Below are 14,909 nucleotides of genomic sequence, written 5' to 3' on the forward strand. Positions count from 1 at the left end.
AAAAAAATCCCCAGGCTACCAAGTTCTTTCTTGTTCACCTGTACCATTCAGGTTGCAAACAATGAAGCTTTCCTGTCTAGCTGCATGGGATTCACAGCACTTGATGTCACACCAGGTCTTCTTGTGTTTCATAAGAAAAAGACACCTGACTAACTCTTTGAAAATCACTTCCTTTTTCAAGAATCCAACAAAAATGATGTGATGAAATTCTTTTGGAACCCTTTTCAGGGGAAGAGCTCTGAAAATGATAAATGGTGAACAATGATCAGCACCATACCAGGATTGGACCATTGTTTTCTGCTTCTTACTAAATGCCAATTAACAAACTATGGATCCGTCGCTATTTATTATGCACCCTGTGCCAAGTGCTGGGAATATAAAGAAAGGCAAAATATACTCTTCCTTCAAAGAGCTTAAACTCTAATAGAAGAGACAGCATGGAACACCAAATAAGAGTGCTCAACTAAATACATATGTACATACACACTACCACTAATACTTCTATATCATATGAACTATTATTTAGATTGAGAGAATGTACTGCATTGATAAAATTTCATCATGACCTAGAGATTAAGGATAGTTCACATATATCTGTATGTGAATGTGTGTGTGTGTGTGTGAGAGAGAGAGAGAGAGAGAGAGAGAGAGAGAGAGAGAGAGATATCCACATACACATATACACAAATAAACTACTTGAAGGATTATAACCCAAGACTTGGTCTGAGACTTGTCTTCATCACTTTAACCTTTATCAGAAAGGAAGTTATTTCATCATTCTGAGTCAAGTTTCTTTATCTGTAGAAATGGACATGGCAGTACTTGTATATACTACCTCATAAAACTATTATGAGAAAAGCAATTTTAACTATAGAGTGATATAGAAATAGAAGCTGTTATGGTTCTTGTAAAATTTTGAGGGGAGGAACAGTTTGTCTTTTGTTTATTAGAACCCAGCACAGTTTCTGAATAGGAAAAATATACAAAAGGGCCAAACTGACCTATCCTCTCACTTTTGTGGATTTCTAAGAGAATCAGCATCTCCCACAGGGATCCATATCCCTGAGACCAGGAAGCCAGTCATCTTGGAGGCAAATCACACACAGGACTTATATGAGACCCCTAAATAACAACAGCAACAACAACAACAATAATAATAATAAACTATAGTAATAAGAACTAACATTTATATAGTGCTTATTGTGTGTTTACTTTGCTAAGCACTTTGCAATTATTATCTCATTTGATCCTCACGACATCCCTGAGAGGTAGGTGATGTTAAAGTGCCAAGGCATATATTCAAACTCTAAGAGATCAAGGAAATCAATTTCCTACCTTACCAAAGGAGCATTTCTTCTCATATCGAATAAGTGTTTCTTAATTGGATAAATTAAATTTGTTTTGTGTTAAGTCCTTTCCTCTTTCTCTTATTATGCCTGCTTAGTAATAAAAATTTTTATTTGTGAAGTATTTTATTTTGGATGACATCTCTAGTTTCAGCTTACTTTTTTAATTATGAATCACAATTAAATATATTTGCATAATCGAAATCTAGAACATCTAAGATTTATCCAGAATGAGATAAAGTAGCAAACTTTAGCCTAAATTAACTGTTTTAGGTGAACAGTAAAAAATATTTTATTATTCTCTCCTTTTTTGAATCTAAGTTAAAATAATTATTCTTTTTTTCCATTGATGAATGTCATTTATGTTTTTTAATTTAAATTTATTTTTATTAAAGATATTATTTGAGTTTTACATTTTTCCCCCCCCAATCTTGCTTCCCTCCCCCCCCCCACAGAAAGCACTCTGTCAGTCTTTACTTTGTTTCCATGTTGTACCTTGATCCAAATTGTATGCGATGAGAGAGAAATCATATCCTTAAAGAGAAGAGAAGTCTAAGAGGTAACAAGATCAGACAATAAGCTATCTGGTTTTTTTTTTCTAAATTAAAGGGAATAGTCCTTGCACTTTGTTCAAACTCCACAGCTCCTTATCTGGATACAGATGGTACTCTCCTTTGCATACAACCCAAAATTGTTCCCGATTGTTGCACTGATGGAATGAGCAAGTCCTTCAAGGTTGAACATCACTCCCATGTTGCTGTTAGGGTGTACAGTGTTTTTCTGGTTCTGCTCATCTCACTCAGCATTAGTTCATGCAAGTCCCTCGAGGTTTCCCTGAAATCCCATCCCTCCTGGTTTCTAATAGAACAATAGTGATCCATGACATACATATACCACAGTTTGCTAAGCCATTCCCCAATTGAAGGACATTTACTGGATTTCCAATTCTTTGCCACCACAAACAGGGCTGCTATAAATATTTTTGTACAAGTAATGTTTTTACCCTTTTTCCTCATCCCTTCAGGTTATAGACCCAGTAGTGGTATTGCTGGGTCAAAGGGTATGCACATTTTTGTTGCCCTTTGGGCATAGTTCCAAATAGCTCTCCAGAAGGGTTGGATGAGTTCACAGCTCCACCAACAGTGTAATAGTGTCCCAGATTTTGCACATCCCTTCCAACAATGATCATTATCCTTCCTGGTCATACTGGCCAATCTGAGAGGTGTGAGGTGGTACCTCAGAGAAGCTTTAATTTGCATTTCTCTAATAATTAATGATTTAGAGCATTTTTTCATATGGCTATGGATTACTTTGATCTCCTCATCTGTAAATTGCCTTTGCATATCCTTTGACCATTTGTCAGTTGAGGAATGGCTTTTTGTTTTAAAAATATGACTCAGTTCTCTGTATATTTTAGAAATGAGTCCTTTGTCAGAATCATTAGTTGTAAAGATTGTTTCCCAATTTACTACATTTCTTTTGATCTTGGTTACATTGGTTTTATCTGTGCAAAAACTTTTTAATTTAATGTAATCAAAATCATCTAATTGGTTTTTGGTGATGTTCTCCAACTCTTCCTTAGTCATAAACTGTTCCCCTTTCCATAGATCTGACAGGTAGACTAGTCCTTGATCTAATTTGCTTATAGTATTGTTTTTTAGGTCTCTGTCCTGTAACCATTTGGATCTTATCTTGGTAAAGGGTGTGAGGTGTTGGTCTAATCTAAGCTTCTTCCATACTAACTTCCAATTTTCCCAGCAATTTTTATCAAAGAGGGAGTTTTTATCCCAATGGCCAGACTCTTTGGATTTATCAAACAGCAGATTACTATAATCATCTCCTGCTTTTACACCTAGTCTATTCCACTGGTCCACCACTCTATTTCTTAGCCAATACCAAACAGTTTTGATGACTGATCCTTTATAATATAATTTTAGATCGGGTAGGGCTAAGCCACCTTCTTTTGCACTTTTTTTCATTAAGCTCCTGGCAATTCTTGACTTTTTATTTCTCCATATGAATTTACTTACAATTTTTTCTAACTCGTTAAAGTAATTTTTTTGGAATTTTGATTGGTAGGGCACTAAACAGATAGTTTAGTTTTGGTAGAATTGTCATTTTTATTATATTAGCTCTACCTATCCATGAGCAGTCGATATTTGCCCAGTTATTTAAATCTAATTTAATTTGTGTGAGAAGTGTTTTACAATTGTTTTCAAAAAGATTCTGAGTCTGTCTTGGCCAATAGACTCCCAAATATTTTATATTGTCTGAGGTTACTTTGAATGGGATTTCTCTTTCTAGCTCTTCCTGCTGTTTCTTGCTAGACATATATAGAAAAGTTGAGGATTTATGAGGGTTTATTTTATAACCTGCAACTTTGCTAAAATTGCTAATTGTTTCCAGTAGTTTTTTAGATGATTTCTTGGGATTCTCTAGGTAGACCATCATGTCATCTGCGAACAGTGAGAGTTTTGTCTCTTCCTTCCCAATTCTAATTCCTTTAATTTCTTTTTCTTCTCTAATTGCTGCTGCTAACATTTCTAATACAATATTGAATAGTAGTGGTGATAATGGGCACCCTTGTTTCACCCCTGATCTTATTGGGAATGGCTCTAGCCTCTCCCCATTGAATATAATGCTTGTTGATGGTTTCAGATAGATACTGCTAATTGTTTTAAGGAACAGTCCATTTATTCCTACACTCTCAAGTGTTTTTAATAGGAATGGATGCTGTATTTTGTCAAAAGCTTTTTCAGCATCTATTGATATGATCATATGATTTCTGATAGGTTTGTTGTTGATATAATTGAATATACTAACAGTTTTCCTAATATTGAACCAACCCTGCATTCCTGGAATAAATCCTACTTGATCATAATGTATTATCCTAGTGATGATTTGTTGTAGTCATTTTGCTAAGATTTTATTTAGGATTTTTGCATCTATATTCATCAGGGAAATAGGTCTATAATTTTCTTTCTCTGTTTTAACTCTTCCTGGTTTAGGTAACAGTACCATATTGGTTTCATAGAAAGAGTTAGGCAGAGTTCCATCTTTCCCTATTTTTCCAAAGAGTTTATATAGGATTGGAACCAATTGTTCCTTAAATGTTTGGTAGAATTCACTGTGAATCCATCAGGCCCTGGAGATTTTTTTAGGGAGTTCAGAAATGGCTTGTTGAATTTCTTTTTCTGAGATAGGGTTGTTTAGGTATTTAATCTCTTTTTCATTTAACCTGGGCAACTTATATTTTTGTATATATTCATCCATTTCACTTAGATTATCAAATTTATTGGCATAGAGTTGGGCAAAATAATTTCAAATTATTACTTTAATTTCCTCCTCATTAGTGGTGAGTTCACCTTTTTCATTTATGATACTAGCAATTTGCTTTTCACCTTTCTTTTTTTTAATCAAATTGACCAGAGGTTTATCAATTTTATTGGTTTTTTTCATAATACCAATTTTGGTTTTATTTATTAATTCAATAGTTTTTTTGCTTTCAATTTTATTAATTTCTCCTTTAATTTTTAGAATTTCTAATTATGTACTTAATTGGGGATTTTTGATTTGTTCTTTCTCTAATTTTTTTAGTTGCATGTTTAGTTCATTGATTTCCTCTTTCTCCAATTTATTCATATAAGCATTTAGAGCTATAATATATCCCCTTAGAGTTGCTTTGAATGAATCCCATAGGTTTTGGTATGTTGTTTCATTATTATCATTATCTAGGATAAAATGGTTAATTCTTTCTATAATTTGTTTTTTGGTCCACTCATTTTTTAAAATGAGGTTATTCAGTTTCCAATTTGTTCTGGGTCTATATCTCCTTGGCCCAGTATTGCATATGACTTTTATTGCATTGTGATTTGAGAAAGATGTATTCACTATTTCTGCCTTTCTGCAGTTGATCATTAAGTTTTTATGTCCTAGTATAAGTTCCATGTACTGCAGAGAAAAAGGTATATTCCTTTCTATCCCCATTCAGTTTCCTCCATAAGTCTACCATATCAAATTTTTCTAACAGTCTATTTACCTCCCTAATTTCTTTCTTGTTTGTTTTATGAGTCGATTTATCTAGATCTGATAGTGGGAGGTTGAGGTCTCCCCCTAGTAGAGTTTTGCTGTCTATGTCTTCCTGTAATTCTTTCAGCTTCTCCTCTAAGAATTTGGGTGCTGTCCCACTGGGTGCATATATATTCAATATTGAAATGACTTTATTGTCTATGGTACCTTTTAGGAGGATAAAGTTTCCTTCCTTATCTCTTTTAACACTATCTATTTTTGCTGCTGCTTTGTCTGAGATAAGTATTGCTACCACTGCTTTTTTTACTTCAGCTAAAGCAAAATATATTTTGCTCTAACCTTTTTCCTTTACTCTATATGTATCTCTCTGCTTCAAATGAGTTTCTTGTAAGCAGTGTATTGTAGGATAAAATAATTAGTCTTTAAGAAACATTTCTTCCTTTTCCAGTTATTATACAACTCATGAAAGCAAAGGAACAGCCACTGTTGCAAGAAGATAATTTTTTTACCTCACTGAGATGGAGATGCAATTAAGTGGCATAGTGAAAGATCTAATTCTAATTCTTCCTCATAAAATTAATTAGGTGTGTGACCTTGGGCAAGTCACCTAACCAATATTTGCCTCAGTTTCCTCATCTGTATGATGGGAATAATCATAGAAATGCCAGGAAAAATAATATTTGAAAAACATTTTGCAAATTCTATGATCCTAGAGAATATACCTTATGTCCCTACTTATATATTGACAATATATTTAGCCTGCTTACATCCTACTTTTGTCTTTGCATTGCCCTTTCGGTCACAATTTGAATTCTTCAAAGATGAATTCAGTTTTAGATATGTTGGGTAAGGGGTGCCAAAAAGTCATCCATGAAGAGGTGTTCAGCAGGTAGCTGGAAAATATGAACTGTACCTCTGAGCACGTGGAAGTATGCATTTGTGAATCATGGGCATAGGGGTACTATCCCCAGCAGATAACTATGGTTTATTCCCCCCTCCCCGGATATATCCACCACAGATATTGTGGGACACTCTTCAGAACAATTCTTTCCTTGGTTAATTGTAGATTTTGTCTCTCCTCCAAGCTTCTTAGCAAATTTCATTTCTCTTATGCACTCAGTGTTAAGTGTAGTACCTGGTACATGTATGTGTTTGATAAAACACTTCTTAATTTACTGATTGACCTCTCAGGGACTCTGAGAGTGGTAGGTGGTAAGATTGTACCAATTGTAGTGATTTGTCTCTGGCATACATATGGAATTGTCTCTGTGGACCAACAATTTGCCACTAGAAAGAAAACTGAGGAAATTAGGTCATATCTTTGAGCTATTGCATGCAAGTATTTCCTACTAAAGATCATAATTTGGCTGAACTGTTGTTTTTTTCTCTTCCACTTGTCTACTTAGTAAGTAATAAAATGAAGGAGGAAAAGTTGGGAGCCAAGGAACACAAAGCCTAATCAAAAGTGCCCCAACCCAGATAATGATTCTCAAAGGACTCATCTTGGGGCCTCAGGGAGCGTGGGAAGTCCTACCCTTCCTGGTACCAAATATTCCTGATTCAGTGCGGGATCCAGTGATTTCCTTGAGGACACAGGGATATTCAGGTTACCTGAAACTCTGCATTGGAATGCCCATACCTACCACCAGACAGCTCCTGCAAGACTTATAGGTCCAGGTGTCATGGAAAGGGCCTAAAAGGTGATCAGCTGCATACACTTAGATGGCAGCTCTCTTCCAACTCATTCATTCTGCTCACTTATAAGGGACCTAGATAGAACGATCAGAGTCCCCGATCCATTCCATCCAAGCACTCAGAGCTTGTAACCTGCTTTTGAAGATCAGTGCCTTAGCCTGGTGAAGTTATTTTCTTAGGCAACTCTCTCTCTCTCTCTCTCTCTCTCTATATATATATATATACATATATATATATATATATGTATATATATATATATATACATATATGTATTTAGGTTTTTTGCAAGGCAAATGGGGTTAAGTGGCTTGCCCAAGGCTACACAGCTAGGACATTATTAAGTGTCTGAGACTGGATTTGAACCCAGGTACTCCTGACTCCAGGGCTGGTGCTTTATCCACTGTGCCACCTAGCTGCCCCAAGGCAACTCATGAAAAAGTAGTAGAGGTAAAGGGAGAGAAGCATTGTCCTTAACATTTGAGTTCAATGAAATTCAGTAAATATTTATTAAGCATCTCCCCCATTGAAGAGGGTTCCCAAGCCTTGTATTGTAAAGCAACGTAATTCTTCCTCTAAAAATAAGAGGAAAGATAAGGGCACAACTAATTGTGATAAAGAGAAAGTGTTTTAAGTGTGCAAAGAATGTGCAAAATGCTATGCGATATTTGACAAGAGAGATCGTGACATTGCAGAGAAGCAGGAAATGTCTTTGTTTTTGCCTGCCACAAAAGACAAGTGGGCCCATCTGCCTATTCTGCTTAGTGCCTTGGAGGCAGAGAATTTAAAATGATGCCTCTGGGAATGTTCCTGGGATTTCTCCTTCTTCAGCTGAAAATATCCCCTCCAACCATACAGTGTTGCTGTTATTAGAACATTCATACCAAGTTTCATTTCCTGTTATCTAGACCAGCAGAAAAGAGTAAGGAATAATAACAATAATTACAACAACAATAAGAATTTACTGTCCTAGGACTTTAAAATTTGCAAAGTAATTTCCTCACACCATTCTTTGGAGTAGGTAGCAGAAGTTCAGAGAGAAGTAACTTGGGCATGGTCACACAGCTCCTACATGTCAGAATCAGATCATAACTACTGATCCCAGATCCACTAGATCTGTTTCCCATTTCATCTGTTGAGCACCAAGGGGCAAAAGAAAGGCTTTCTATGGCTCTGATTCAAGAAAAAGAGGAATGTCAACTTTTGTGTAAAGTGCAATGGGTCATTGAATTCAAGATATGGAGCTAGAAGGGACCTTATAGACCATATAGTCAACTCCTTCATTATACATGAGGAAACTGAGGTCCAGAGAAATGAAATGGCTTCTCAGTCAAAAGGGCATGGTCACATTCCCTGTCCACTTTCCTTCACACTTGGATTTTCCCACTGAAAATGCCACTGCTTCTAAAACCAAGCAAGAGCCAGCTCAGGCCACCGGCACTGTGACTCACCCGGAGTTAGTAACCCCGACCACCGGCCTCCCAACCATCAGCATCCTTGACTTTTCTACTCAGAGGAGTAATGAAGAAGTCTTCATCATCACTTTCTCTTCCTCCTCCTCTTCATCTTCACTTGCTTTACTCTATTGTAAAATTAAGGCAGGATTTTCCTCACAACAACCCTTGTAAGATGATGGCTAGTGCCACAATTATTAGCACCTTCTGACATGAAGAAACTGAGGCTCAAGGAGGTTAATAAGAATAGCTCATGTTTCTGTAGATATTTATAGTTTATGAAGCATTTACCTCTCAGTCACGTAAAAGGGGTAGTACAAGTCCTGTTAGCTCCATTCTCCTTGGAGGTGACTTACATGGCTAGGCTGAAACAGAGCTGAAACTCAAACCCCAACAATCTGACTCTTAAGATCAGTGTTGTATAATCCATATCCTAGGGCCAATGACCTTGACTAAGGGGTCTCTGAAGCTAGATTCTGAAACCTTAATAGTTAACTTTCAAAGGTTTAAATGAAAGGATTAAATGAAATAGCTAGAAGCAAGAAAGGAACACTGATGCAATCCTCAGCTATTGACAGATTTTTCCCTATCTCTTCATCAGAAAACAAACATTTTGACAAAATTGTGGTTTGCCAACCCCCTATATTCCCCATTGAGACAGAGTCCCAGCAATTATAGCTATGGATGTTGTTCCCTCCACCCCATGCCAGTATAAACCCAAACTTTACCTGTTGTTGTACAGACAGCCTAAATGCATCACTACACTTTCCTAGACCATTTTCTTTCTCTTGGGTATTTTTCTCTGGCTAATTCAGGATCATTATCTGAGGAGAGAGAGCTTTATTTATGCCATCTGCTGCCATTTAGAGAATACCATGAGTCAGCTCCCTTCAAAAGTGGAGCAAAAAGCTGTAGGGAGGATAATTGTTAAATCCAGAAAATGCCTTCCTTTAGTCACTAGATAGGTGTTGAGGGGCCAAAGTCTACCATAGGTTTCATAGTCAGCCTATTACTGTCACCCCCAGCAAGTGGAAAGAGCTCTGGATTTGGATTCAGGGAGAGGCTAGATTCAAATCCCAGCTGCTTTGTGAGCCTGGGTAAGTCACAGCCTCAGAAATTACTTCATCCTTAAAATGAGGGCAATAATATTTGTAAGAGTGGTCATTGCTATTGTCTAATCTATGGTTTATAAGCTGTCCTGAATTTGTGTTCAGGGCTTTATGATATGCTGTGAGGAAGAAAGAACATATGAATAAAATGGTGGGTACCAGGCACACCATGCCAATTCCTAGCTGTCTCCAAGCAAAGTTGTCTATACTTTGTCTATACTTCATTGTCTCTTAACAGAACTCGAATTTCCACTCCTAGGACTCTTGGGTTCTGATTGATCTTTCACTTTATTTTGCACAGTCCTGGACCTATCATAGCATTTCACGGCCATCCCCAAGTCATGCCACCACATGTGCCATGGCTCCCTCTTTCCAACTCTAGCTCCACTATACCATCTTCCTCTTTTAGAATGTAAGCTCCTTAAAGGCAGAGACTGCCTTACTTGGTTGAAACTATATCTCCAGATCTTAGCACAATGCCTGATACATGATAAATCCTTAAGTGCCTTTTTCTTTCATTCTACCAAAAAAAAAAAAAACAAATTAACAGTACCACAAAATCATTTATGCCAAGTGCCAGATGACAGCAGAGGTGAAACTATAATAGTTCAAAAAAGAAAATCAAAATGAAAAGGGAAGATTTTATGGGGATGTGGAACTTCAACTGAGCCAGGAAGAACAGGAAGAACTTAAACAATTTGGGGGGGGGGGGGATACCAGAATAAAGATGTTGACCTAATCTCACATACACTCTGTTAAGGGCATAATAATGAGGCCAGTTGGGGTAACTGGTTATAATGAAAAGAACACTAGATTTGGAGTTAGAACCTAGGTTTAAATCTTAGCTCTTTTCCTTATTAGTTGAATGTTTTGGAAAATTCACTTCATTCCTATGAACTCCAGGCCCTTCATCTATAAGATAAGAGTACATTGTTCTGGCTGGAAAGTGAGTTATTATGCTAATCTTCTCCTTACCCCTTCTCTATCAATTCCAAATAACCAGAAGAGAACTTGATATCAATTGTAATTAAGATCTTGTCAAAGAATTTCCAAGCAAATGAGCTCCTAACAGAACAGAAACTCTACATAAGTTGGAAAGGTAAATAGGGAGCTAGACTGAGGAAGCCCTTGCCAAAGGAAAAGACCAAAAGGGAAATTGAATTTATTAGCCAGAATGGAAGGGAAGAAAGAGATGATTATTATTATTTGAGAAGAAGAGTAAAAACTTATCTTAAGGCATTCTGTCAGTGTATAGGAAAGACCTTTACATAAAAAATGCTTTCACATATTATTCTTCAGCATTATTTCAAGTGTCATTGTTGGGTAAAGGTGAAGAGAGGACAGAGTCCACTGATTTGGCAGGTTCTGCTCCCTTTAGTATATCCAGAGTTACAAAACTTAAAATTCAAATCCCCCTTCTGTTTCTTTTTTTCTTTTTAAAGATTTTATTTATTTTATTCACTTAATCTTACTTCCCTCTCCCTCCCCCCACCACAGAAGGTAATTTGCCAGTCTTTACATTGTTTCCATGGTATACATTGATCCAAATTGACTGTGATGAGAGAGAAATCATATCCTTAAGAAAAAAAAATATAAAGTAAAAGAGATAGAAAGATCAGACAATAAGATAAAAGGTTTTTTCCTAAATTAAAGGTAATAGTCTTTGGTTTTTGTTCAAAATTCACAGCTCTTTCTCTGAATACAGATGGTATTCTCCATTGCAGACAGCCCCAAATTGTCCCAGATTGTTGCACTGATGGAATGAGCAAGTCCATCAAGGTTGACCACCACCCCCATGTTGCTGTTAGGGTGTGCAATGTTTTTCTGGTTCTGCTCATCTCACTCAGCATCAGTTCATGCAAATCCCTCCAAGCTTCCCTGAATTCCCATCCCTCCTGTTTTCTAATAGAACAATAGTGTTCCATGACATACATACACAGTTTGCTAAGCCATTTAACTTGATTTCCAATTCTTTGCCACCACAAACAGGGCTGCTATGAATATTTTTGTTTAAGTAATGTTTTAACCCTTTTTCATCATCTCTTTAGGGTATAGATCCAGTAGAGGTATTGCTGGATCAAAGGGTAAGCGCATTTTTGTAGCCCTTTGGGCATAGTTCCAGATTGCCTTCCAGAAAGATTGGATGAGTTCACAGCTCCACCAACAATGTAATAGTGTCCCAGATTTCCCACAACCTTCCAACAATGATCATTGTCCTTTCTTGTCATATTGGTCGGTCTGAGAGGTGTAAGGTGGTACCTCAGAGATGCTTTAATTTGCATTTCTCTAATAAGTAATGATTTAGAGCAATTTTTCCATATGACTCTGGATTGCTTTGATCTCCTCATCTATGTATTGCCTTTGCATATCCTTTGATCATTTGTTAATTGGGGAATGGCTATTTTTTAAAAATTTGACTCAGTTCTCTGTATATTTTAAAAATGAGTCCTTTGTCAGAAATACTAGTTGTAAAGATTATTTCCCAGTTTAGTACATTTTTTTTGATCTTGGTTACAGAGGTTTTGTCTGTCCAAAAGCTTTTCAATATAATGTAATAGAAATCATCTAGTTTGTTTTTAGTGATATTCTCCATCTCTTCCTTAGTCATAAACTGCTTCCCTTTCAATAGATCTGACAGGTAAACTAGTCATTAATCTTCTAGTTTGCTTATAATATTGTTTTTTATGTCTAAATCCTGTATCCATTTGGATCTTATCTTGGTAAATGATGTGAAGTGTTAGTCTAATCTAAGTTTCTTCCATACTAACTTCCAATTTTCCCAGCAGTTTTTATCAAAGAGAGAGTTTTTATCCCAATACCTGGACTCTGGGTTTATCAAAGAAGATTACTATAATCGTTTCCTGCTATTGCACCTAGTCTATTCCACTGGTCCACTACCCTATTTCTTAGCCAATACCAGACAGTTTTGATGACTGATGCTTTATAATATAATTTTAAATCTGGTAAGACTTAGTCAGTTTCTTTTCACTTTTTTTCATTGAATCCCTGGAAATTCTTGACTTTTTATTTCTCCATATGAATTTACTTAAAACTTTTTTCTAACTCACTAAAGTAGTTTTTTGGAATTTTGATTGGTAGGGCACTAAACAGGTAGTTTGATTGAATTGTCATTTTTATTATATTAGCTCGGCCAATACATGAGCAGTTGATGTTTGCCCAGTTATTTAAATCTGATTTTATTTGCGTGAGAAGTGTTTTGCAATTGTTTTCAAAAAATTTCTGAGTCTGCCTTGGCAAATAGACTCCCAAGTATTTTATATTGTCTGAGGTTACTTTGAATGGAATTTATATTTCTAGCCCTTCCTGCTGTATCTTGCTAGTCATATATAGAAAAGTTGAGGATTGTTTGCTAAAGTTGCTAACTGTTTCCAGTAGTTTTTTGGATGATTTCTTGGGATTCTCTAGGTATACCATCATATCACCTGCAAAGAGTCAGAGTTTTGTATCATCCTTCCCTCATCTAATTCCTTCAATTTCTTTTCTTCTCTAATTGCTGAAGCTAACATTTTTTTTTTTTAGATTTTTCAAGGCAATGGGGTTAAGTGGCTTGCCCAAGGCCACACAGCTAGGTAATTATTAAGTATCTGAGGTCAGATTTGAACCCAGGTACCCCTGACTCCAAGGCCGGTGCTTTATCCACTATGCAACCTAGCTGCCCAAGCTAACATTTCTAATATGATACTGAATAGTAGTGGTGATAATGGTCATCCTTGTTTCTCCCCTGATCTTATTGGGAATGCCTCTAGCCCCTTCTGTTTCTTAACTAACCATGTTTTTCCTACAGTATTTTAACAATGTTTTTGCCTGTAATAAAGCTTCAAAATGTATTTGGAGAGTGATCTCATAAGGTGCAAGACTGGGCAGATTGAGGGCTGCACTAGTGTGGAGTAGTCAAGAGAGCTGAATTTGAAGTGGGAGGACTTCAGTTCTAATCTTGCTCGCTCCTCCCTTCAGGTCTTGTGTACTTGCCTTCCTCTTTATCTGCCATCCTATCTAGCTCTAGATTCTGTATGTAGTATCAGACATGAAAAGGCAGAGTATTTATGGTTTGATTTTTTAAATTTTCATGTCTGATAAATCAATTGATTCAAATGCTAGTCAAGAGGTTCGGTTAATTCTTTTATCTTCTATTTTTGAATTCCTCCCTAATGGTGAGTTTATGCTGCTAGAAGTCTTTCCATCAAAGCACATGGCCTAGGGGATATAAAAGGCAGATCCAAAATCCCTTGGATGGGACAGAGAAAAGGCAGCATCAGTACATGTTCAAAACCTCAAAGCTTTCCCAGAATCTGAGAATTAGTAACAAATGCTCATGACTTGTTCCCTTCACTAACTTTTAAAAAAATGGGGTGACATGAACTATTTTTACCTTTGCCTTTTGAATCCTCCACCTTTAGATTATGAAGATCAAATCCTCCTTATGTAGATCAACCAGGAACATTCCTGAATAAGTTATACTGTAGATTTTTAGGACATTTTTTTTAAATGTGGGTACTATATTCAGGACAATCTGGACAGCACCTTTTTTTATAATCCTGAACATACCTGGAAAATGCTATTTTATTGTGTTTTGGGAACTGATACAAGTTTTTCTCTCTTAGGAAGGGAATTCCTCTTGAACAAATCACAAATGTGGAGAGAGAACAGACCAAGAGAGTTGTATATTCAGTGGTCTATGGAGCAGGTAGGAATTGTTCTTAAATATTATTCCCTTAACTATTCTCAGATTTAGTGTGTCTATTGAGGATAGTAATTATTCATGGCCTGAGTCCCTATCCTATGTATGACTCTTTTCCAAAATCATGTCAGAGATATGTAAGTCTAATAACAAAATTAAATAAGATATAAAGAAACATAGTAAGGCAATCTAATAACAGAACATTCTTTGCCCTCATGCATGCAGCTCTACATACTCCATCAAATTCCCCTTTAATCTTTCTAACTTCCCAGCATAGGAAGGAAGCATAGCTACTTCTGATTTGGCTCCAAGATTGATGCTTGTTGTATGATGCCATCTGCCTCTAAGAGTATTTTGCCAATACTTTCTTAGGAGAGGCTAATGAATAACTGAATTATGTAACCTCTCTAAAATTCTGTTTTCTCATCTGCCAGATGAAATAATATAAACTACATAAAGTTGATATAAGGCTCAAATGAGATATCACACATATAAATAAATGTCAGCTGTCATCATAATATTATTACTATCACTATCATCCCTGTCTAATCACCATCATCATCATCTCAGTCCAGATGTG

The 14,909-nt window shown here is 36.3% G+C and overlaps 1 protein-coding gene across 6 annotated transcripts in view; it reads left to right on the plus strand.

The window, feature by feature from the left end:
• The window catches only part of POLN (DNA polymerase nu), a 349,980-nt gene that overhangs the window by 249,926 nt on the left and 85,145 nt on the right, over positions 1–14,909 (plus strand). For all 6 annotated transcript variants that reach the window (XM_074229925.1, XM_074229926.1, XM_074229927.1 and 3 more), the window contains one exon: positions 14,253–14,335. In XM_074229925.1, the coding sequence (XP_074086026.1) occupies positions 14,253–14,335 (83 nt within the window). The remainder of the gene's footprint in view (positions 1–14,252; positions 14,336–14,909) is intronic.

This window comes from Macrotis lagotis, chromosome 3 (assembly GCF_037893015.1).
Source record: "Macrotis lagotis isolate mMagLag1 chromosome 3, bilby.v1.9.chrom.fasta, whole genome shotgun sequence".
Lineage (NCBI taxonomy): Eukaryota > Metazoa > Chordata > Mammalia > Peramelemorphia > Peramelidae > Macrotis > Macrotis lagotis.